Raw genomic sequence first — 23,920 nt, forward strand, 5'->3', positions numbered from 1 at the left:
GCGCCAGAGAATTTTATATTTTATAATTTTTTTTCAGCATGAGAAATACAATGTGTGGCGGGAGTGCGTGACAAAAGACCAAAAAGCGTGACTGTTACGCTCAATGCGTGAGACTTGAGAGCCTGTGCAACCCTAACCCTAACCCCCCTAACTCTGTGCAACAGTAAAGTGAAAGCTTTGCCTTTCTGCTCAGCTCTCTCTTCACAACAATGGATCAGCACTGTGCCCTAATTACTGTTGACAAATCTGTCTGTCCATCTCTTGCTCCAACTTGTCATCACTTGTGAACAAGATCCTGAGATACTTAAATGAGATGTTTATAGACTCATCCCTGACATGGATGACTCTATAAACATATTCAGAAGTAATATAAATGGGTATCACCAGTCTTTGGGATAGCTCAGGTCGAACAGGTCTTCTCACCCATTTGTCACGTATCTGAGATCTTGAAGCATTGTGCATATTTAAATATATTATGTCAATATCCTAAAATGGATCCATAGGTCCTTTGTATCAGACTTTGTATTCATCCCCTCTTCTGGTTCTCTAAATGCATCAAGATAAACATCCTCTGAATGAAAAAAAAAACAGAAATAGTTTTAATTATTTATGACAAACAAAAATAAATACCTCCTGTTTTCTCCAACTAACTGTAACCAGAATCGTTTTGAACTAAAGGCCCCAGGATAGCAAATCATGATTTTTAAGATGTCTGTCCTTTGTGTATCATCTTTCATTATAATTTATGTGTTTTCTTTAAGACTAGGGCTGGTGAGTGTCAACATGTCAGAGAAAATAACCAAACCAACAATAAAATTCATCTTATTTAGAATGATTGTGTATGTACTATAATCCTGAATTCAATTTAGATAGATACTTTATTGATATGGAATTAAATTAGTTCAATTCAAGATTCAGAACAGTGCTGTCATAGAGTTCCTTCTAACTCTAAGAGATAAGAAATTAATTATTTTAAAAAATGACATTCTAGCATGATTGTAAAGGGCTCAATACAATAATTCCCGATGTGCATAACAGGATAATGTCATAATTAATTAATGTTAAGTAAACACCACTATTCTTGTGCATTTCAGGGGAAAAGTGCATTTGAGAGGTCTGTAAACATTACAGCTTCCATTAAAGTAGAACCACAACAGCCATGCAGAGCTAATTAAGATGATATAATTCATATATTAAGAAAATACCTAACTGGGTATTTCAGTCTTGGCTCTTGGTTTTAGGAACATTTCACTTCCCCACTAAATACAACTACATTAATTATACAAGATACCAACTAAATCTTATAATGCCTATAGAAAATTACATATTTTGCTACTTTTACAAAATCTTCTGCCACTTCTTACATGGAAATGAGCATAAAAATTGATGAAGTCACAGTCAAAGTAAAAAGTAAGTCCATCTTTATTACTTTTTGTTTTGTTCCAGCATAATGTTCTTCTCAACTGAAACCAAAAATATGGCAACGAACAGCCAGAAGTCGAATGATTCGAAGCGCATAACAAATCCTGCCTCACCACTCAACGTATCAGTTAACTAAAGCTCTGTCCCAGCATTAGAAGCTGCTTCCAGTTAAGAATTTATAGACGTCCTTGTACGTTCATGTAACATTGAGAAGTTTTGGACCAATCGTGTTTCTCAAAACTTCCTCCGTTTCCCATGGTCTCCAACTTTTGCTAGCTTACTCTGCAGATTTAAAAAAATTAACTGTTTTGTCATACATTATTAATTGAAGCTTAATACTCACCAAATAATTGATGGATGGCAGTGGATTCAAGTGATCAGTGAATCTCACAGGGGCACAATGAGTATGGGAAATTTGTTGGAGTCAGTCTAAAATGACGGAGCTGGCCTCTTCAATATGCGCAAGTGAAAGTACGCAAAACGTTTCTGGACAACCTTCATTCCATAAAAGGTACATCTTAAGTGAGCTGGTTAAGATGGTTTAAGTCAACTCAATGCAACAAAACATGCATATTTTCACAGTCAAAAATCAAATAAGAGTACAAAATTCACATTCCAATAATTATGTAATGCAAACAAAACCAGTGTTTAATATTTCCATTTATATAAATGTGATGACTTATAATATCTGTGTAATATTTGAATAACAGCTGCATAAAGTAATCGTATGCGGTCTGACTAGTTTGAAATAGGACCTACTCCCCTTTCTAATGATACAATTATTGTCGACTTAGACTATAAGTGATTGTCATTTTGCTTAGTCTTTAGATAATAAGTGGTTTCAATAATTCTGAGCTCTTTCAAATCAACCAAATTTGTCTCTACATTATTCCTACCTAAACAAAGCAAAGGATAGAATTCAATAAGAGTACAGTATATAATCTGAAAACAAAGGCACAATTTTCAAAAACATTCTAATCAAAAACGTTCTCCAGAATTTCCAGAAAAGGCTTTCCAGAATATCTAAATTGAATCAGTTTTTGGCCCATTTTGACACAGCAACAGTGGGTGTTATTTATTTTTGATAACTGCCTCAGGGTCTTGAATTATTATTATTTAGCTTTATTTTGTCAAATTTTGGCAAGCTAAAAATGTTTTTAGCAATTTGACCCATGAAACAAAGAAATAGAGCACATTTCACACATTTCAGAGGTTTAAACAGTATGGAGCAAAGACTGTTCAAGGTTTCCAACAATAAGAAGGACACATTTTTTTTGCTTTTTTACCATTATTCTATATATTTTACCTTAAAAGCCTTCTGACATAAGCTCACATGGTACATTAATTTATGTATGTGCACTATTAATTGTTGTAGGTCATTTAACACCACTAGTAGAATGCTTAAAATACTATCTTTCTATGATGTTTTGTCACATAAACTTACATGTCTGGAGAAATAATAGAAGCTGGCCATCATGATGAAAATCATAACCGTCATTGTGAACTTGGAGGGAACCAGGTATGAACTGCAAAGGAGGATATTTACATATTGTCATTTTATGACATCATTTCACTTTGGGATTTAAAAAAACAATTTTTTCATTTAATTTCAATTAGTGTAATTTCAGTGTCAATTTCTGCTGCTATAGTACCCTGTGAAAGGTGCCCACGTTGTTTAACAGTGTAATTCTGTTTATTTCCAAATTGTATATTTCCAATGATAGGGCTGTTGTATTTGTTGTATAAATGAGCATTCAGGTGATGAGGTCAGCCAGTAAGTTGCCTGAGGCTGCCATTTCTGTTTGGGCTTTATTTAATAGGATTGGTCACAGTGAGACAGTAAAGTGAGGAAAACAATGGGGAAGGGTGCAGTTAAAGCCAGCCTTGTACATTGAAAATTTAGAACAAGGTGAGTGTATTCTCCAAGATGAGCTAATAGGGTGTCTGTAAACTGTCAATTATGCTCAGGAACTAACTTAAAGGGATAATTCGCCTCTTTTGACATGAAGCTGTATGACATCCCATATCAGCAACATCATTTATGAACATCTTCTTACCCCCTGCTGCGTCCTGTGAGCAGAGTTCCAGCCTCGTTTTGGTGTTGACGAAGGTAGTCCGGCTAGTTGGCTTAAAAAATAAAGCGTTTTGCTTCTCAAAACAATATGCGTTCAATAGAGTAATACATTTGCATCACAAAATCGTTGCGCAGGAAAAAGTCAGACCTCACAATCACTTGGTGCTATTTTCTCTCCCTTCTCATCACTGCCTGCTGTGCAGAGCGAGCAGTCCCCTGCTTCCGAGCAGCAAACACCGTAACAGGCGCGGCTGTCGGCAGGCGGCAGCAGGCAGTGATACGAAGGGAGAGAAAATAGGGCCAAGTGATTGTGAGGTCTGACTTTTTCCTGGAGAACGATTTTGTGACGCAAATGTATTACTCTTTTGAATGCATATTGTTTTGAGAAGCAAAACGCTTTATTTTTGTGTCCCCAGCCAAATAGCCGGACTACCTTCATCAACACCAAAACTCAGCTGGAACTCTGCTCACAGGACGCAGCAGGGGGTAAGTCAATGTTCATAAATGATATTGCTAATATGGGATGTCATACAGCTTCATGTCAAAAGAGGCGAACTTTAATTTAATTCCCTTTAATTTTATAAATATCATTTTAGAAAGCTGCTGGAGCTGATGATATTCACCAAAATATGGACTATTTTCTGTGTCTCCTCATCTCTTTGAAATTGTATAAAGTAAGTGGAGAGTACAAAGTTAGCATGACCTACAATGACATACTATTAATGAGATACATCAGTTTGGAATAAAACAGTTTTTTTCCCTATCAACATCAGACTAATTATGAGATTAAACGAAAGCTTGAGTTAATTTTGCTGCCAAACTCATCATGATCAATGCTTTACTTTACAGTTATGACACGTAATTTACCTGTAGTCTTCGAAGCGGACCATGTCATAGTGGTCAAAGATGTCCGTCCAGCTGTAGAGGTTTATAACACCATTTGTCACTGTTATGAACAGCATCAGCGTGAGCTTGACCATATGACTGACTTGAACCAGCATGGTGGTGGCCATCAGTGCAAGCACAGCAGTATAGCTGTAATATTTGGGGTTGTTCAGGCAACCATCAAGGCTTAAGCGGGTAGAGTAAGAAGAAGAGGGAGCCACTGTGGTGCTGCCTGAAACTGGGACTCCAGGCAGACAGCTCAGCTAGATATTTAAGAAACACAAAGTCATGTGCTCAGTTATTCCGATTATTTCTAAAAGTACACTCAATCATCTGTTATCGTTAGTCTGTCGACAAAAACATTCGAAATTTCCAAGCTCCAGTATAACATATAGGTGATAAAGGTGCTTCACACTGCTTTTTGATTATGTGTGCACTTACTGTAAATTTTAGACTCCACATAAATTTACAGAATAAACACAAATCATAACACTGGTCTTTTTTTTTGGTTGGTTGGTTGGAAGAAGGAGCAAAGAGCAGCTCACCATGTCAATGACATCTGCCATAGTGAGGATGAAGATTGCTGTCATGGCCCAGGTGTTTCGAGCCCAACGGGTGTGGTCAATCCAGGTGGAGAAAGTCACCAGCTTCTTGGGAAAGACCTGACACAAATACCATTTCATTTAAGATTTAAAATTTGAAATCTTATTTTTAGCAACAGCTTAATTCTCACAATCAAAAATGACTGCAACCAGGGGCGGTGTGTAGGTGTTGGTACAGTAGACGCCCCATGTACAGAGGCTGTAGTCCTCGTTCGAATCCCGCATCGGACGGCCCTTTGCTGCGTGTTATTCCCCTCTCTCTGCCCCCTGCTTCCTGTCTCTCTTCACTGTCCTATATAATAAAGGCATAAAAAGCCCAAAAAATAATACTAATAATAAAAAATAAAAAAGACTGCAACCAATACCATCATCTGCATGTCTTCTGTTGGAAGGATGCACATAATAATTCAGGTCAAAACTACAGGCCATGTTTAAAGTAAACATTTTTACTTAAAACGGGAGGAAAAGTGAAGTTGAATCTGTTGATGAAGATTCTCATTCATCCAGGTCATGGTCATCATAAGAGCTTGAATAAGGGAAACTGGACTTCTTCTTGGGTCCTGAATTCTGAATCCCAATTCTTTTGTGGCAATATCTGGTGATTTTAATCATGCCTCACTCTCTGCTACACTGCCAACTTTTCAACAGTTTGTCAGCTGCTCTAGAAAAAACAAGACATTGGATTTGTTTTACACAAATGTCAAGGATTCATACATTTCCAAATCAAGACCTCCCCTGGATAAATCAGATCACAACCTTGTTTTTTTCTGTTCAGCATATAAACCCCTTGTCCAGAGACTACCTGTCACAAAAAGGACTGTTAGAAAGTGGTCACAGGAAGCTGAAGAAGCCTTACAGGGTTGTTTTGATGCAACCGATTGGATTTCTCTTTGTAAGCCACATGGAGAGGACATTAATGCCATGACTGAGTGTGTGACTGACTATATAAACTTCTGTGTGGACAACACCATCCCCACCAGAACAGTGAGATGCTTCCCTAATAACAAACCCTGGATCACCAGTGAGCTAAAGGAACTATTGAACAAGAAAAAAAGAGCCTTTAGGGAGCGAGACAGGGAGTTACTGAGGAGTATACAGAAGCAGCTCAAAGTCAAGATCAGAGAGAGCAAGGAGGTGTATAGAAAGAAGCTTGAGAGTAAACTGCAGAGGAACAATATCAGAGATGTGTGGTCAGGAATGAAGAAGATCACAGGCCTCAAGCAGAGGGAGAATCGGATGGATGGAAGTCTGGACAGAGCAAATGAGCTGAACACATTCTTCAACAGGTTCAGTTCAGCAACAAGCTCACCATCCTCCCCTCCTGTTCCCAGCCAAAGAGACATCCCACCCTCCTCTGACCCACAGCTTTCCTGTAACATCTCCACCTCCACCTCAGTCATGGATTCTTCTGCTTCCACTAGCTTGTCTTCAACCAAATCAGGAGATGCTGCTGTCCCCTTTGCCTCCCCCTCCCACTTTTCTGTTTCTAGAAGTCAGGTGAAGAGGCAGTTGGAGAGACTGAACCGGAACAAGGCTGCAGGTCCAGATGGTGTCAGCCCCCGAGTCCTGAAGGCCTGTGCAGAGCAGCTCTGTGGGATTCTGCAACACCTTTTCAACCTTAGCTTGACCCAAGAGAAGGTACCACTGTTGTGGAAGACATCCTGTCTGGTTCCGGTACCAAAGAAAACTCATCCTTCAGTCATCAATGACTACAGACCTGTTGCCCTGACATCCCACATCATGAAGGTCCTGGAGAGACTCCTGTTGACCCACCTGTGTAAGCAAACCAGCACATATCAGGACCCCCTGCAGTTTGCTTATCGCCATGGAGTTGGAGACGCTATCATACACCTGCTTCAACAAACCCACTGTCATCTGGACAAAGCAGGCAGCACTGTGAGGATCATGTTCTTTGATTTCTCCAGTGCATTTAACACAATCCAGCCTGATCTGCTTCGTCTGAAACTCCAGAAGACTCAGGTGGAGGCCTCAACAATCACCTGGATTAATGACTACCTGACAAACAGACCACAGTTTGTCAGACTGAAGAATTGTGTGTCTAACCAGGTGATCAGCAGCACAGGAGCACCACAGGGGACTGTACTCTCACCATTCCTTTTCACTCTGTACACTTCAGACTTCCAGTACAAGTCAGACTCATGTCATCTACAGAAATATTCAGATGACTCTGCAGTGGTCGGGTGTATCAGAGATGGACAAGAAGCTGAGTACAGAGAGCTGGTGGACCGCTTTGTGGCATGGTGTGGGAACAATCATCACATCTTGAATGTTAACAAAACAAAGGAGGTGATTGTAGATTTCAGGAGAAACAGGGTCAGATCAAACCCTGTTTCCATCATGGGAGAAGAAGTGGAGGTGGTTGAGGAATATAAATACCTTGGTGTTCATGTGGACAACAGACTGGACTGGAGACACAACAGTGAAGCAATCTACAAGAAAGGACAGAGCAGACTGTACTTCTTGAGGAAGCTAAGGTTCTTCAAGGTTTGCAACAAGATGTTGCAGATATTCTACAAGTCTGTTGTTGAGAGCGTCATTTCCTCTTGCGTCATCTGTTGGGGCAGCAGCATCAGAACCAGGGACCTAAAAAGACTCAACAACCTGATAAGGAAGGCTGGTTCTGTTCTGGGGACGACTGTGGAACCTCTGGAGACAATAATGCAAAGAAGGATTTTGCATAAAATCAAGAGAATTATGGACAACCCTGAACATCCTCTCCATGAGACTGTTATCGGAAAACAGAGTCTCTTCAGTCAAAGGCTTCTTCAGTTTGGATGCAAAGCGGACCGCTACAGGAAATCTTTCCTGCCCACAGCCATCAGCATCTATAATAACTCTTTGATTTAATTGTCCATGATTAATATCACCATCATGCAGACCATGAACACGGTGGCCTCCCCGCTCTCCATGTTAGCTTCTTGGTGGTGTTTTTCTTCTCTCCTTACTTTTACCGGGTTTTGTTTTGTTCTGTTTTGTTGTTGAATGTGGCGCTAAAGTAACACGTCGCTGTCGCAGACGGTTGCGTCGCATCAGTCCCGACCTGGTCCTGACTCATGTGGGAATGCAGACTGAAACAGTTCCGCTGGGGAAGGACAGTTATTAGAACGGAATTCCAGGTGGACCGTTCTTAGAACGGCGTTCTTAGAACGGCTCTGTCCGAATGCGGCTAATGATGGCTTCCTTGACTCCTCTCTCAAACCATCTGTCTTCTCTGTCCAGAACGTGGACATCACTGTCCTCAGAGTGTCCTTTGGGTGAACCAGTCTCTGTCTGAGGGTGTTCTTGGGTTTGAAGTGCACTGGAATGTCATGTTTGGAGAAAATCCTTCTAAGTTTCTCTGAGACTCCTGCCACACGTGGATGTCTGTTCTTCTTCTCTTCTCTAACAGTGTGGTTTGGTCCATTTGTCTTTGCTGATTTGACAAAGGCCCAGTTTGGGTATCCACAGGTTTAAAGAGCTTTCTTGGAGTGCTGATGTTCCCTCAGCCTTCATAGGTCCACTCTCAGCCTGGTGATGTGGAGTTTTGATGACAGCCAGGTTGTGTTCTAGTGGATGATGTGAGTCGATAAGCAGGTGCTGGTCAGTATGTGTGGGTTTCCTGTAAACCTCAGTATTAACACTCCATCCTCTTCAATGTGCACGGCACAGTCCAAAAAAGGCAGCTGCATACCAGTTTCAGCAGCAGTGGAGACTGTCAGGAAACGGCTGCAGAAGGTTACTCAGTGAAGGACAGAACCAACTTCACTCCTGATCAGATCTGTGTCCTGTTGAACCTTTGCCTCTCCACTACTTACTTCAAGTACAATGACTGTTTCTGCAGATAGAAGCACGGCTGTGCCAGGGGATCTCCTGTGTCCCCCATTGTGGCTAATCTTTATATGGAAGAAGTGGAACGCAAAGCACTGAGCTCATACAAAGGAACAGCATTAAGCCACTGGTGCAGATATGTGGACGACATTGGGTTAAGATCAAAACTCAAAAAGTGGAGGCTTTAATGGCACACATCAACTTGGTGGATGAACATCACCTTCATGGGGGAGCATGTAAAAGAGCACAAGCTGTGCTGTGCTGTGTGCACTGAAGGGGACAGAAGTCTTACATCGTTCAGTGGGCTCAGTGACACATGTGACTGTAATGACCCTCTCTGCTTATAAGCTGATGCTCCCCACCATCTAGTTTAGAACTGAAGAAGCCTTTAGGATGAGAGGTGAAACATCTTCAAGATCCAAGGAGATCCGAGATCAAAAAAGAAGTCCAGTTGCCCTTATTCAAGCTCTTATGATCAGAAGTTTAATCAATTACCTGAAGTACTATGTACTACTCAGTCTTACCAAAACATATGACCTTGGACTCAAGTGAATTATTATCTAAGTATGCTACATCTGTACTTGCTGGTTAGACAAATAGTTTGCTATGAAAATCCCTGCAGGATCCCAAGGAAACACTGTGGACTCTGTTTTTCTCATGGTAATGGCGCCGTAGGCTCATGACATTGTGATATGTAATATTGATAGCACTGAATAGCGCCAAGCACTATTTACAGTAGCCTGTATTTTCAAAGACCATAAAATCAACTGCTTTGTAGTTTGTTGCTGGCTGATCACAGCTGAGCCTGCGTCAGGGACAGTCAATACTGGCCCGCCTGCTGGATATCAATACATCTGAATTTCCATGACAGGACAGAATCTGAAAGTAGTGTGTCATGTCAGTCCCACACAAACAGACATTTGAGTTGCTTTGTTTATTACAGGGAACCAAAGGCTGGTAGACAGCAAGGATGCTGTACTCGATTTTTTCCATCTGAATATGGGGTGACTCGGATAGAATGTAAACAGTAAAACAGTTTTGGAATGTCTTTGGAACTCACTCGAGGAAAGATGGCAGCCAGAGAACAGATTGTCAGGACGAGCAGCAGTACTTCTCCCACTGCAAATGTGATGTAGTTGGCAACCAACCTGTTCCAAAATAAGAGGGAAACTTTAAGTCATGGGGCACTGAAAGCAGTCCAATACAGTACTGCAGAAAGCAACATTACTGACTGCAGCAAAAATATTTTCTTTTAATCTTTCTTTCAATAATTAATATAAAGTATGAGAATAATGTTATTGGCCTTTTGAACTGACCAGGGGTCTATTAACATCTCCATCACCGCAGTAAAGAGCAGAACGACACAGGAGCAACAAAAGGCCGCTCCACTCTGCTTCTCCTTCTCCACAGAGTAACGAGTCTCCAGGTCTTGATCCACAAACCTCAGGGAGAGCCTGTTGGTGTGTTTTCCCTTCAGACTGTTGAGACACAAGATCCCCAGCAGGTTATATAAATAAATTTTAAAACAAACAAGTAACTAATTCTATAGTGGAGGGAAAATGGATGCCGCTTTTTGTAATTCAACATATTTAATCTTTCATCCTAAAGACTTTCTTAATTATAAACAAGTTCTAGCAGGGTTGTCACTGATTCTTATTAGAGATGGATACCAAAACAAGGCTACATTTTCAATTTATTATGACCCGATGCAACACATGTGCTTTTACCTTTAAAGCCTAGAGCAGCGCACACGTCCAGGAAAAGCTTCAGTTTTTAATGCTTGTGACTAAGCCTGTTCTTAAAGAGACCTTTTTTAAAACAAAGCTTTCCGTTGAAATAGGCTAAAGATCAGAATTCATAAGCTCCAACATTATTGGTTCGGCTTTTAGATTGGTTAAAAAAAATAACAAAAAGCCTGGGGAAGCTCTATTTCATGAGCCGCAGCACCATGAATTTCTGCTGTGAGAAAACACCAAATTTGACAAAAATAGGAATCAACATTTATTAACCAACTACTGCAGATGAAAGTGTGTGTGTGTGTGTGTGTGTGTGTGTGTGTGTGTGTGTGTGTGTGTGTGTGTGTGTGTGTGTGAGAGTGTGTGAGTGAGTGAGTGTGTGTGTGTGTGTGAGTGAGTGAGTGAGTGAGTGAGTGAGTGAGTGAGTGAGTGAGTGTGTGTGAGTGAGTGAGTGAGTGTGTGTGTGTGTGAGTGAGTGAGTGAGTGAGTGAGTGAGTGAGTGAGTGAGTGAGTGAGTGAGTGAGTGAGTGAGTGATAAACATGGAAATATTTGAAAGACAAGACTGACTGTTCAGGAAAAGCAAATGGAAGTAATCTGAAGACTAACTGTGAGGTTGGAGCATGGCTGGATTAAAAAATAGGTTGAAACATATTCAGCATTAGAAATAAAAGAAGAACTGGAACATGTCTGAAGAAATTTTGATGGGGGCCAATGCAGCTACGGAGTGACCTGCTTGCCATGGGTTAGCAACATCCACAAGGTACCTGTTAGTAAGATATAGGGAAACAGACAGATGAGGTCTGATGTCATCTGTGTGGAAGACATTGCTTAACAGAGAAAAATGAAGTTACAGTTGAATCACAGGCTGTTTTACTGATGTAGAGTTGTTGTTTTACCAAGACAGAGGGAGATGGAGTCCAACCAAAAATTACCCATCGAGGTAAACATGCGAAAGCTTTTATTTGGATATTAAGACGTGTATAATATAGCTATGAAAAGTCCTTGTATGGTCTTACTGATCGCTGTATTTGAACGTCAGGCTCAAAAGGCCTTACATCAGGTATTTTACTGTAAGTAACAAAGTATTTATTTTAAAATCTGACTTGGGGTGTTCCATGGTGTCTTTGATGTCTTTCTCCACTAATCTGTCCATCAAAGGCCTAAAAATGCCAAAATTATTATACTTTTTTTTTCTTAAATCTAATTTGAAAGACATTTGCCTTAGTATTTTCCTTTAAGTAACGTAGGCTTTTGGACTTCCGGTGGGACAGGCGAGCAGCATGGACGCGTAAATCAGGAGCTCCCGCATGCTAACACCCTAAACTCCACTAAAACTAGAGACGTAGACACAGACAAACTCAAACTGAGAATATGAGTGGAGCATCAACAAAAAATAAGAATAAAAAGAACCCGGATACCCAAAGCAAAGAAATACATCGAGAGGTTAGCTAACACCACAAGTTAGCATGGACTCATTTCAAAGCAGCTGGGACGGCATTAGCAAACAAATTCAAACCCTGCAAAACGAAATGAAGACGGACCTAAAAACATACAAAGACGAAATTACAGCGCAAATGAGAGATGAACTGACAGAACTCAAGGGAGACATCGATCAGAAGTTTGCCAAAATAACCACGGACAATGGAGAACAGGATGAGAAGATAACTGCTGCTCTGACACGCACAGAGGAGATCGAGTTGTGGAGTCATGAAGCAAACTGTGCACTGCAGGAAATAATGCAAGAGCAGAAAATCCTCGGGGACAAACTAGACAATTTAGAATCGAGGTCCAGACGAAGTAACTTACGGGTGTATGGTATTCAAGAGGAGGCAGAGTCAAAGAGCGACTCGGTCGCAGAGTTCATGGATAAATGGCTCCGTGAAGAATTTTCTGTAAACTCGGACCTACAGATTCAGCGCGCTCACCGAGCCCTGGCTCCAAAGCCAAAATCTGGCCAGCCTCCCAGATCGATTGTCATCAAGTTCCAACAGTTCACCGTAAAGGAGATGATATTAAAAAAAGCATGGGAGAAAAAAACAATCACCCTCGGAGAAAATCGGATATATTTTGACCACGACTATTCAGAGAGGACGCTACAACAACGTAAAGCATACGGTAACATTAAAAAGATCTTAAAGAGAGAAGGCATCCGCTTTCAGACACCTCTCAACAAGATGCGTATCCACTGGGAAAACGAGGTGAAAACTTATGGCAGTGTAGAAGAGGCAGCCAGCGACCTGCGGGGAAGAGGATACGACGCGGATAACACGGGGACCAACAGCGGGGGAGCCACGCGCATTGGAAGGCTCCGCTCGACCGGGACCTCGACATGGAAACAAACCGGGAGCGGACGCACCGGAGAGGCCAGCAGACGCGCTCGAGGACGACTGCAAGAATTTCAACTGAGTGGAAACAACACAGAATGAGTATATACACCAGTATAACCCTGAGCTAAGATGGACATGAGAATGGTATCACTTGCTCGGGAAAGGTAAAGTTCAGCTGAGTGTATATAGTGTATTAGTTGCTATGGCGGGTTATAGATAAATAGGCTGTTGGCTGAAGGGGGACTGAAACGCAGCAGCAAGGACTGGTATGGGTATATTAATCCTATATGGGTTAAATTACCTTACTGGATGGGGGCCCTTTCTTTATGTAAGGTTTTCCCCCTCAAATCAAAAAGAGAGTCAGCAGAAGAGGAGGGTTGTTGACATCTCTTTATGGAGGTCACTTTTTTTGTAAATAGTTCAAACAAGTTTTAACAGTTACTGAAAATGTTGATGGTTCTTGAATGTTTAACTGAAAGCCTGTTGATGAATCTTCACAAAGTTAACACAACAAATGTGATTTATGGATACCAAACAAGAAGTAATTAAGTTTCTTCCTTTGAATGTTAATGGCCTGGGAAACCCAGTCAAAAGAGCTAAAATAATGTCCAAGCTTAAAAAAGAAAAGACACAAATCAACTTTCTACAAGAAACTCATCTTACTAAAGCAGAACATGAGAAATTAAAGAAATTTGGTTTTAAGAACACCTTTTACAGCTCACATACTAATGCTCGGAAAAGATGTCTAACGTAATTAAATTTGAGTGCATAAAGGAAATAAAAGACAAAGAAGGAACTTATGTCATTGTGAAAGGAAAAATAGACCAAATAATGATAACGTTGGTAAATATATATGCCCCACCTGAGAGTAATAAGGATTTCTTTAAGTCTCTATTTGACACCATTGCATTGGAGGCTGAGGGCATATGTATATGTGGGGGAGACCTTAATGTGTTAATGGACTATGAGGTGGACACAACTAGTCTCAAGAGAAATAAGAAATCTATCACAAAACTGGTAAGGAATACATGGGGGGAGATGGGCTTTTTTGATGTGTGGAGAGATCTAAATCCACTGCGGAGGGATTTAAGTCATTACTCAATGTCACATTCTGTTTATTCCCGGATAGATTATTTTTTTATGCAGACAGAAAATAGAGATATAATACAAGACTGTTGGATTGGAGTGGCAGATGTGTCTGACCATAGTGCCATATATTTGAAGATACACCTGAACTGTAGACAGAAAGATACATTATGGAGGTTGAATGTGGGAATATTAAACATTAATCAGTTGTCGAGCAAATTAGGGCAGACATACGGTCTTATTTGGAGGAAAATGATCATGGGGAAACAAATCCAGCTATATTGTGGGATGCCTTAAAAGCGTTAACAAACGAATGAGTGAGGTGAGAAAGGAAATCAACAATCTACTTCAACATGAAATAGAAACAAAAGCAAAATATTTAAAACAGAACTATTACGAATCAGGTCCCAAAGCAATGAAATTATTGGCGAGACGTCTACGGAAACAACAAGCAGACACCACGGTCAATAAGATTTATGACCCAAAAACAAACCAGCCCAAATATAAACCAAAAGAAATTGAAAATATATTTAGAGACTATTACAAAGAGCTCTACACTGAACCATCGACTTTGAATCAGAAAGGTATTAAAACCTTCCTCGACTCCCTAGACCTACCATCAATAGGCACAAAAGAAAATGATCAGGTAACAGCAAGGATAACAATCGATAAAATTTGGAAAGCAATTGGCAAATTAAAATCAAATAAGGCACCTGGTAGCGATGGATTCCCCTCTGAGTGGTACAAAAAGTTTAGTGAAGAACTAGCACCACTACTCCACAGTACTTTCAACTGGGTTATGAGTGATGACAGAATCCCCCCCTCCTGGACTGAAGCAACTATCACAGTTCTCCCCAAACCCCTAAAAGACAAAGATTACTGCCAAAATTATAGACCAATATCAGTATTAAATGTTGACTACAAAATGTACACTTCAATTATATCAAATCGACTCCAAACATTTGTACCAGACTTGATAGATGAGGATCAATGTAGGTTTGTTAGGGATAGACAAACGCAAGATAATATTAGAAGAACATTACACATTATACATAAAATACATAAAGACAATATACCAGCAGCTTTGATTAGTTTAGATGCAGAAAAAGCATTTGATAGAGTCAATTGGGAATTTTTATATTTAACTTTGGAAAAATTCGGATTCAATACTAAGTCAATCCAGTGTGTCAGGTCTATCTATAACAAACCCACAGCTAGGGTAAAAGTCAATGGCTCTCTGTCAGGAAGATTTATTTTGGAGAGAGGAACCAGACAGGGCTGCTGCCTTAGTCCAACACTGTTTGCCCTATACATTGAACCACTGGCTCAGATGGTGAGACAGGATCCCTTAATAAAAGGCATAGACATAAATTAAACAAAAACATATAATAGGTTTGTTTGCTGACGATATTATGATTTATTTAAAAGACCCAGTTAATTCATTTAAGCAGCTTACACAAAATTTGGAAAGATTTGGTATATATTCAGGTTATAAAGTAAATATACTTAAAACTCAAATTCTTAAGTTTAATTGTTCACCAAATCAAGAACTTAGGGAATGGCAGATAAACTGGTGTTAAAATTGGCTTTGTTCTTAGACATTATGAATGAAATAAGTCTCAGTACTTTTCCATATGACCTAAAGTGATCCAGGAGTAGAAAGACAAAACAATTAGGAAAGCCTGGGAAAGCAAGAGCAGATTCACACACACACATTGTTTTGGGCTGATCCAGAGAATATGACGAAGCATGTTGAACCTACTCATGTCCAATCATACTCGGTCGAGTGTGAGTCCAACCTATGAGACTATAAATGCAAATGATACCCGGAAATCGTGGCTCGATCTGACGGATTCCTGCGGGAGTTCTGTCATACCGAGACCAGCGCTGAAATACTTCACTTGTTGCCATCAATTAAAGACTTCATTTTCACTTGAATTACTCCGGTCCGTTCTTGAGCTCCCAACTAAAAGAACCGAATCTAACAAATGGTGCCGTGAACCCGTAGTTGCCGAGCTCAGAGACCACCGTGCCGTGCGACCCCCGTGCGAGGGAGGACGGCTCGAGGTGATTAGAGGGACGATTTTTTTCAGACAATCTGAGGCGCCAGAAAAAAGGTGAGCAGAACACCAGTTAATGACTAAATGTGAAATTTCTGCATATTGAATAACCTAAATGAAGTTGTCTGAATTAAGTTGTCCTCTGGTCATGGTAAATCCAAGTGTTAATGTACTGTCTGATGTTTGCATTGAATGGTAACACCTCCAGTATAAACACATAGCCTCACACAGGGAAAGTGAAAAAGTGTCCTGACAAGTGAATTCGAACAAATAAAAGACAAGATAAATTCATTTTATAAATGAATATCCCATTCGGGGAACTTGTCTTCAAAAATTTTTTTCCGTGCACTAATGGATGAGTGATGCGAAGTAGTTTATAAAAGCCCACCCTGAGTGGGTCAACTAATTAGAATTCCGACATGGAAGGTTTCTCCTCTGACGAAAGTTAGGACGAAGGATTGAGACTTCCGGGGTACCGAGACCAGCGCTGAAATACTTCACTTGTTGCCATCAATTAAAGACTTCATTTTCACTTGAATTACTCCGGTCCGTTCTTGAGCTCCCAACTAAAAGAACCGAATCTAACACTGGGAAGCTAAATCAATTAAATATTTGGGCATAAACATAACTAAAGACCTTTCCAAATTATATAGAAGCAACTATGAACACATTGACAAAAACATAAGGGAAGATATTGACAGATGGATTACTTATCCAATGGGATTAATCGACAGGATAAATGTGGTTAAAATGAACATCTTGCCACGCTTACTGTATGTGTTCTTATCTCTACCAGTAAACATATCAAAAGACCAATTTCATAAAATGGATAAATGCATATCAAGATTTGTGTGGGGAGGTAAACGACCAAAGGGGGAATGGCACTCCCAAATCTAAAAGAGTATTTTTTAATGCTGCGCAACTACGGCAATTAATCTGCTGGTGTGATGAGGGATATGTAGCTCGATGGAAAGATATTGAAATTTCCATACACAAAAACCCAATTCAAACAAATATAGGGGAAATAGAGACCTCTACTTACATAAGAGGGGGACATTGTTTTAACCCAGTAATATCCTTTACTTTAGATATATGGTATTCCATAGTGAAACAACTAAAAATAGGTAAGGAAATTGGACTATTAAAATGGGTTGCATTTGATGATAAATTTGCACCAAGAAAAGTTGACCAGAGATTTAAACAGTGGGCAGAAAAGGGAATTACAGCCATATGCACAACTATAAAAAAGGGAGAAATGAAAAGCTTTCAAGAACTAAAAAATGCACATGATCTAATGAATCAGGACTTGTTTAGATACCTGCAACTGAGGGACTATTATAATAAAAATATTAAAACAAATGAGGATGAAATACATCCTATCATAAAATTACTGGTTCAGGCATATAACCATCCCATCCCAAAAGTAGTATCTGTTTTATATGGCTGCTTAATGGAATCTAGAAGAGAGTCAACAATATATGTTAAAGCTAAGTGGGAAAAGGAGCTGGGTGAGGAGATTCCAGAAGGGATATGGCATGATTTGTGGAAAGCAAACCAAACTACTACCCAGTCACTCAGGTGGAAAGAATTTAATTGAAAGAATGTAATTCGATATTTTGTCACACCTAGAATCAAAAGTAAAAAGAAAAGTACCCACCAGCCATGCTGGAGATTGTGTAACCACATGGATTCAGATCACACACACATCTTTTGGAAATGCACAAATATACAGCCCTTCTGGGGGAATGTTCACTCAGTTCTCTGCAATGTGTTGGGATATGGGATTCCTAAATCCTGTCTTGTTTTGTACCTCGGACATTTGGATGGATCGGTGCATGTAGGAGACCAATATCTGGCTAAGATTCTACTGGTGGCTGGAAAGAAGGCCACTACAAAAAACTGGCTCAAGACTGACACCCCTAGCAACAAACAATGGATGTCAATTATAGAATAGAATAGAATAGAATAGAATAGAAAAATACTTTATTTATCCCCCAATGGGGGAAATTCAAATTCGTCAAGTAGCTCAACATTTTTTTCTAAATATTTACAATGATTGAATTAACAATAATAAAACAACAATAATAATACTACTACTAACTAAATAATAATAAATGACAAAGTAAACAAATAAATAAAAATCAATCAATCAATTAATTTGAGAAGAACTCAGCAGTCCCTGTTAAAAAGCCATCTGGCTGTGGGGACAAAGGACCTCCTGAAGCTCTCAGTCCTGCAGCCTCTCACTGCAGCTGCTCCTCTGTCCTGTCAGGATGCTGTGGAGAGGATGTTTATTATTCTCCATCACAGAATCTAACTTCCTCCTCATCCGTTTCTCCACCACAGCACAGAGAGGGTCCAGCCTTCTGCCTACAACAGAACCAGCCTTTTTCACCAGTTTGTCCAGGCACCTACAGTTTGTGTCTGTAGTGCAACTCCCCCAGCAGACAGCAGCACAGAACAGTGCACTCTCAATGATAGTGTGATAAAACATCCTCATCATATCACCGCAGACATTGAAGGACCTGAGCCGTCTCAGGAAGAAGAGACGGCTCTGGCCCCTCCTGTACACTGATTCTATGTTGGCAGACCACTCCAGTTTATTATCCAGCACCACCCCCAGGTATTTGCAGGTCTGAACAGTCTCTATCTCCCCTCCATCAATGCAGACTGACTGGTATGGAGTTTTAGATCTCCTGAAGTCCACCACCAGCTCTTTGGTTTTGGTGGTGTTCAGGAGCAAACAGTTCTTTTTGCTCCAGTCAGTAAAGGCCTCCACAAGGTCCCTGTACTCCTTCTCTTGTCCACCATGCACACATGCCACAACAGCCGTATCATCAGAATACTTCTGTATGTGGCAGGACTATGAGTTGTACCTGAAGTCTGATGTGTACAGGGTGAAAAGAAAAGGAGCCAAAACAGTACCCTGCGGAGCCCCAGTACTGCATTCCAGTGTTCCAGAAACACATTTCCCCATCCTGACATACTGTGGTCTGGCAGACAAATAGTCTATAATCCATGATGTCAGGGAGGGGGCCACACCCATACCGAGCAGCTTGTCTTTCAGTATGGGAGGCCGTATGGTGTTGAAGGCACTGGAGAAGTCAAAGAACATGACTCTCACATATGAACCAGGCACATCCAGATAAGCATGTGCCCGATGCAACATGTACAGAATCGCGTCTTCCACTCCTATGTGTTTCCGGTAGGCAAACTGGAGGGGGTCAAGATCCTCAGCAACCTGCAATCTCATGCGACGAACAAGAAGTCTCTCCAAGGTCTTCATGATATGATATGTCAGAGCCACCGGTCTGTAGTCATTCAGCTCCACCGGTTGCCCTAATTTGGGCACCGGTATGAGACAAGAAGTTTTCCACAGCACCGGGACTTTTTCCATCTGAATGCTCATATTGAAGAGCCTCTGAAGAGGGACTGCTAGTTGACCAGCACAGTCCCTCAGAAGCCTTGGACAGACTCCATCTGGGCCTGAAGCCCTCCCTGGCTTAAGTCTCCTGAGCTCAGCTCCAACCTCCTCTATAGTTAGACACAGAGGTTGTAGCAGAGGGATGGCAACAGGAGTGATGTTGCTATCAACCATAGAGATGGGGGTGGGGGTGCAGTTGGACAGAGGAGGGCAGGTGGTGGGAGTTGCTGCAGAGGTGGAGGAGCAGCTGGACCGAGGAGGCCAGGTGGTGGAAGCTGCCGCAGAGGTGGAGGTGCAGCTGGGCTGATGAGGCCAGGCGGTGGGAGCTGCCGCACAGATGGAGGTGTGCAGAAGAAGCTTGTTGGTGACAGCAGAGGTGGAGGTGCAGTCAGGCGGAGGAGGAGGCTTGGCGATGCAGGTTGCCATTGAGGTGGAAGTACAGCAGGGCAGTGGAAGCTGTATAGAGGAAGCAGCTGTAGTGGTGCGGGTGGAGGGAGCAGCAGCAGAGGAGGGAAAAGCCACACTGTCAAACCTGTTGTAATAATGGTTGAAAGTATTGGCTCTGTCCACAACACCTTCTACAGACTGAGAGTTCTTCAGTCTGTATCCAGTGATGGTCCTCATGCCCCTCCACACCTCCTTGGTGTTATTGTTCTCCAGATGTCTCTCCACCTTTTTCTTGTAGTCCACCTTAGCTCGACGTAATGTCCTTTTAAGCTCCTGTTGTACACTCCTCCGCCTTTCTCCATCCCCATTCTGGAACGCCCTCTTTTTCTGGTTCAGGAGGTCTTTGATGTCACTGGTGATCCATGGTTTGTTATTTGGATAGCACCTTACAGTCCTCACTGGAATCACAGTGTCCCTACAGAAGTTAATGTAGTCAGTGATGGTGCTGACCCTCCTGTCCATGTCAATGTCCATTTCATCTTCCTCCAGCAGTACAGCCCAGTCTGTGACATCAAAGCAGTCTCTCAATGCATCACTCGCCTCTGGTGACCACTTCCTGAAAGATCTGGTAGTAACAGGAAGTCTTTGTACACACGGTCTGTAGGTGGGTTGTAGATAGACCATGCTGTGATCAGATCTACCCAGTGGTGGAATAGACACTGTCCTGTAAGCCTCCTTCACGTTAGCATAGAACAGATCTAATGTCTTTTCTCCACGTGTTGGACAGTCCACATACTGTACAAAGCCAGTCAGACAGGAGGATAGAGAGACGTGGTTGAAATCTCCTGTGATTGCAATGAATGCCTCTGGATGCTGGATCTGTATCCTAGCAACGGCGTCATGGATGACGTCACACGCCGTTGTAGGTGGAATGTAAACAACGATGACGACTGTGTATGGGAACTCTGGGCGCATAGAATGCACGGAAACCAACTGACAGCAGTTCAATGTCTGGACAACAAACCCTCTCCTTAACGGTCACATTCCAGGGGTTAACCAACCTCTGATTAAAGAACAGTATAACACCCCCGCCTTTCCGCTTACCGCCGCTCGTACTCAGGTCTCTATCCGCTCGTACGGCTGTGAAGCCGGGTGTGTCCACACATGAGTCTGGTGTGTTGTGGTTCAGCCAGGACTCAGACAGACAGATCAAACTGATTTCTTTATACAGCCGTTGGTTCCGCACAAGCATCTGTAGCTCATCACACTTGTTAGGCAGTGAGTTAGCGTTTCCCATGATCACCGAGGGCAGAAAAGGTTTGTACCTCCACCTCCTGTTGTGCCTCTTTGCCTTTAGTTTCGCTCCAGCTCTGCATCCACGGTACAGCTTTTTAAGCTCGGTCGGAATTGGATGTTTAATTCCGCGTCCAATCCTTGACAGTGCCACCAGTTCTTTTGTGTACACTGCTTTAGTAGTAGTGCACATTGTCAAAAAAATTTATTAAAACAATAAAGCAGATCAATAAAAACTAACTAAAAATGTTTAGATAGAAACAAATAATCATATAAACGATGAGAAAAATTGAGAGCTACACAGACTTGCTGCTGATAAGGTCGGCGCATAGCAACCAAATTATATACGATATAGATGATATACTAGCAATGGAACATCTCACATACAAGTTGAAAGTGAAAGAAGACCTATTTGCTAAAAGATGGGGAAAATGGTTGTCATATAAGGAAAAACTTGATTTTATATAGTTATACACAAGCTCTGTTGAGGCTATTACTGCCTTTTTGTTTGTTTGTTTGTTAGTTAGATTCTCTTTTTTTTTTGTTAATTCCTACTCTGCAATTCAGAGTTGATTGTCTTGCATTGTATTGTCAATATTGTTAACTAAAACAAATAAATAAAAATTGTTAAAAAAAAAAGTAACGTAGGCTTTTATCTAGAAAATCTTACTAAAGATCCCTTCCTGTTGGTCGAAATTCCTTTATCATCACAAAGCAGAAGCTTTTATTTTCACAGTCAGATTCAAGAGTCCACCCTGTTGGTATATTCCGTAAGTATCCCAGGCTTTTACTTTGAAAGTGTGCCTTGTGAGTCTCTGTTGATGGTCTTCTCCTGTCAATGAAATAGGCTTTTTTGTCTTTCTTTATTTTCAATATCAGACATAAGAGTCATGCCTGTTCATATTTCTGTGAAGTAATGAGGGCTTTTATTTAGAAAAACAAAGGGAAAAAACGTGTCCTGTTAATATATTCCCTTAAATAGAAGATGCTTTTATTCTGAATATCTGCCTTAAGAGGCCTTCCTGTTGGTATGTTGCTGTCGGCTTGCAACATTGTGGCTGGTGGGGTGCTGTCGGACGTGCTTCCCTGATTACAAGCCAACCAGAATGAGAGTCAGGTTATTGTTGCGAAACGTTTCCGGTGTGTTCAACTCCACTATGGGTTCTGATCATAACCTTTTATTAATTCTTCTATTGAACGTGTATGTTGTAGATACTAAAAGGCATATTGGCAATAAAACTTATTATGCCAAACAGTGCCGGCCTTACAGTAATCGGGTGTTATCGCCCACCGTCTGCAACAGCTGAGGCTGCAACTGCGCTATCTGAAGTGCTGCACAAATACACGGGCAACGAGCTCCTACTGTTGGGAGATCTAAACTGGGACTGGTTGTCCGCATCGTCAAACGCGCTTAAGGACATTTGTGATGCGCTGCATCTTGAGCAATTAGTGCATGTGCCCACGCGGATTAATTTAAAAGATATGAATAAGTCAACTTTATTGGATGTCATCCTCACAAATACCCCACATAAATATACTGCTGTTGGTATATTCTGCAATGATATCAGTGACCACTGCACAATTGCTTGTGTTAGAGATTGTAAGCCACCAAAATCTAGTCCAAGATATGTCTTCAAACGGGACTATAAGCATTTCAATGAGCAGGCCTTCCTGCATGATGTTTTTCATAGTGATTTGCACTATGTGTGTAATATGACTACTGTAGAAGAGGCTTGGGACTTTTTTAAAGCAACTTTTCTTTTTTTAATTAACAAACATGCTCCATTGAGATCTTTTAGAATAAGTGGTAAAAACAATCCTTGGTTCAAAGATGATATTGCTGTGGCCATTAGAGAAAGGGACAGAGCCTGGGCAAATGCTAAGAAACATAATGACCCCAATCTGTGGTTGAACTACAGGACTCTCAGAAACAGGTGCACAAGATTAGTGAAGAACGCAAAAAGTGGTTATTACCTTGAAATGATAAATGAAAATCTAAATGACCCTAAAAAGTTTTGGAAACTGATCAAATCTACTGAAGGTACAATGGCGCCACCTACCCTTCCAAACTCTCTTTCATGCAGTAAAGGGGAAATTTTAGGGAAACAAAACATTGTAAATGCCTTCAATGAGCACTTCATAAATGCAGGGGTTATGACTCAGACTAAAACTGATATAACAAATACTGACCACATATGTACTGCATCTAATACTAGTTATTTTAATTTTACTCATATATCCACCTCGCAGGTACGAAAGGCGTTGGCAAACTTGGATTGTAAAAAATCAGCAGGTCCTGATCAAATTGAACCATTCTTTTATAAAACTGCTGCACTTTTAATTTCTGATGCCATTGCTGCTATTTTTAACCTTAGTTTAACAAGTGGATGTATCCCAGAATCTTGGAAATCAGCTCAAGTATTGCCACTTCTAAAAGGGGGTGACCCGTCTATCTTAGATAATTATCGACCCATTTCTAGGTTGTCAACCCTAGCTAAAGTGTTTGAATCTCTTGTCAGTGAGCAAATGAAACACTACTTAGCTGAAAACAATATTTTAAGTACAACTCAATCAGGCTTCAGGCAAGGTCATAGCACTGGAACTGCCGTGACATCTGTTTTAAATGATTTATTTCTGCCTTGGACACAAAAAAATCATGTTGTGCACTTTTTGTTGACCTCTCCAAGGCGTTTGATACTGTTGATTTTAAAATACTATTGCATAGACTTAAGGCTATAGGTTTTAGTAGCCCAGTGTTACAATGGTTTTCAAATTATTTAGTTGGCAGAACACAG

At 40.9% G+C, this 23,920-nt stretch overlaps 1 protein-coding gene across 2 annotated transcripts in view; it reads right to left on the reverse strand.

Annotated features, from left to right (window-relative positions):
• The window catches only part of adcy3a (adenylate cyclase 3a), a 224,088-nt gene that overhangs the window by 70,937 nt on the left and 129,231 nt on the right, over nt 1-23,920 (reverse strand). For both annotated transcript variants that reach the window (XM_075464641.1, XM_075464640.1), the window contains exons 11-15: nt 10,128-10,289; nt 9,872-9,959; nt 4,927-5,043; nt 4,364-4,644; nt 2,867-2,948 (exon numbers count right to left, since the gene is read on the reverse strand). In XM_075464641.1, coding sequence (XP_075320756.1) covers nt 2,867-2,948; nt 4,364-4,644; nt 4,927-5,043; nt 9,872-9,959; nt 10,128-10,289 — 730 coding nt within the window. The remainder of the gene's footprint in view (nt 1-2,866; nt 2,949-4,363; nt 4,645-4,926; nt 5,044-9,871; nt 9,960-10,127; nt 10,290-23,920) is intronic.

This window comes from Odontesthes bonariensis, chromosome 5, assembly GCF_027942865.1.
Source record: "Odontesthes bonariensis isolate fOdoBon6 chromosome 5, fOdoBon6.hap1, whole genome shotgun sequence".
Taxonomy (NCBI): Eukaryota; Metazoa; Chordata; class Actinopteri; order Atheriniformes; family Atherinopsidae; genus Odontesthes; species Odontesthes bonariensis.